General features: G+C 27.7%; 1 protein-coding gene across 1 annotated transcript in view; it reads left to right on the forward strand.

Moving 5' to 3' along the window:
- Positions 1–2,056, forward strand: part of LOC117176415 — a 6,335-nt gene extending 4,279 nt beyond the window's left edge. Inside the window, exon 6 of the mRNA XM_033366654.1 lies at positions 1,452–2,056. Coding sequence (XP_033222545.1) covers positions 1,452–2,056 — 605 coding nt within the window. The remainder of the gene's footprint in view (positions 1–1,451) is intronic.
- The last annotated feature ends 464 nt before the right edge of the window (positions 2,057–2,520 follow it).

Genomic DNA, 2,520 nt, shown 5'->3' on the forward strand with positions numbered 1-2,520 from the left:
AAATATTAAAGAATTTAAAAATAATTGAAATTTATTTTGCGATATCTGAATAAACAGCACCACAAACTGAGTACAGAAATAAATAAATATAATCTACATTTTATATAAATCTACACTAATTTGTATAAATCATAAATCAATCTTTGATTACATTTTAAATATCTTAAAAATGTGTTGGAATCTCTTTAATATATTCTAAGATAACTCAAGGTCTTCTAAATTCCAATAAACTATTAAAGTAATTTTTTAAAAATTTCGAAGTCTCTTAAAATTTTAAAAGATATTTTGAATCTTTTGAAATCCCTTGAAACTTTTTTAAGCTTTTGAAAGTGGAATCTCTTAAACAATTATTGGAATCTATTGAAAATGTATTTTTAATCTTTTAAAATAAGCTAAAAGTTGTAAAATAATTTCGAATCTTTTGAAAATTTTTAAAGATCTTAAAAATTCCAAAAAAATAAAAATATGCTCGCAAATATTCCAAATCCTGTGAGTAAATTTTAAAGAATTTAAGTGTACATTAAAAATTAAAAACAATTTCAATGAATTAAATAAATTCTTAATAAATCAATAAGAATTCAGGGTAAAATTAAAAAAAAAAGTCAGTTAAAATCCCTTCAAATCTTAGAAACCTTACCGAAAATCACTTCTCTTAAAGATATTCTTTAAAATGCACAAAATGTATAGATTTGCGTAACTTTCATTAGAGAAATAAATCCAAAAATATTTCTTAACTCATCAAGAAAATAATTAATTATTTAAGTTTTTCAACAGTTATGGTTTTCTAAACAAGGTACTCAAAAATTTTACGTTAGGCGTAGCTCTATTTGAGCTTCAACCTTTTCAATGGAATTTTCATTAATATTTTATGCCTTACTATTGTCGCATTAGTTTTTTTTCATTTTTAACCTTTCTTGTTATTTTAAAACCTTTAAAGATAGATTTTATTTTCGACTTTTAGTTTTATAAATTTCGCTATTTGATTTTCTACCAAGCACAGAAATACAACGAAGAAATGTTTAAATGGATAAATAAACACCATTTCGAAAAAAAATGTAATAAGTTTTTACTTTTATTTTAATTAAGAAAATAAGCACATTTCAACAAAACATTCATAATAAAATAATGATAATGATAATAACAATGATAATAATGATAATCAAAAATACAAGATGTCTGCACGGTGTGGGCCTAACAATGATATCAACTAAATCGGACAAAAATTTATGGGGAAAAAAATAAATTTTATCCACGTTTAGAAAAAAAATTATGTTTCATCCCATGTACTTGGTATTATTGTTTCGACCTCGGTGTGCAGACATGATGTACAACAATTAAGATCTTTGTCAAGTTTTACAATAATACAACCAGTAGTTTTAATAATATAATCCGTGGACACCAAATTGCCCTGTCTCTTGATAATTGCCCATATATCAGCAATCTTTTTACAGAAGCAAGAGAGATGACAGCTAAACTAGCCGAAGCTAAACATCTTTACAAACAAAAAATTATAGACCAAAGTAAACTTCTTCAACGTCATGAAGAATCATCTTTCCTGGATAGGAGAGTAGATTTTAGAAATAAGGTCGCTGGCGAGGATTCTGTAAACTTGCTTCATAAGTATTATCCTCATGATCATCCTATTGTTGAACCGCAACTTTATATTCCGTCAGAGAAGCAAACTCCAACATTGCATGAAATAGATAATTCGATAACAAAAAGTGATAACCTGAGGAGAAAGCCGAGAAGTCGAAAAAATGCAATGCAGAAAGATGTTTCGGATTCTCACAATCAATCCAGTCAGTTGCCTCAACTTCCAGAAACTAGTTACCAAAATGTTGAACCAGGGTTAATTTATAATCATAATGGCACCTTAAATCCTTTTATAGAGAATCAAGTTTATAGTTCTGACCCATATTATCAAAATCGTCATCATAATTATGGTCCTAATATCCATCATCAAATGCATGATCCTAATTATGATACTAATTATACTACTAATCCGTATTATCTTTGGGATCATCATGAAGATGAAGGTTCTGGCTCACGACACTAGTACCTAAATAAATAAATTACAATGCAAAGTGTAATTATCTTTAGGTCATAAGCGATGCTTTGGTAAAGATTTTTCTATAATTTAAATACGTGTATTTAAAAATAATGGTTTTTATGGACTACTGGTTGAAATAAATACATTACTCATTGGCAATATTTTTGTTGTGATATTTCCTTTCATAACATTAAATTTTGTTTGTTCTGAAAAAAACCTTGTCTTTTGCTCTGCTGGGAATCGAACCATGGAATTTCATATTGCCGATCGAGTGCTTTTCCCTTAAGCTTTTATAGTAATCAAAACAAAATTCGAATTGTAGTAGCTAGACAAATCATACGTGTATTTTTAAAAAGGATTTTTCTTTTAATATCTCTATTCTCTAGAAGCTTAAGGGAAAAGCTCCCAATCGGTAATCGGGATTTCTGTGGTTCGACTCCCTGCGTCGCAAAGGAGATCTTTTTTTAGAG

The sequence above is a fragment of the Belonocnema kinseyi genome, chromosome 7 (genome assembly GCF_010883055.1).
Source record: "Belonocnema kinseyi isolate 2016_QV_RU_SX_M_011 chromosome 7, B_treatae_v1, whole genome shotgun sequence".
In the NCBI taxonomy this organism is placed as follows: Eukaryota; Metazoa; Arthropoda; class Insecta; order Hymenoptera; family Cynipidae; genus Belonocnema; species Belonocnema kinseyi.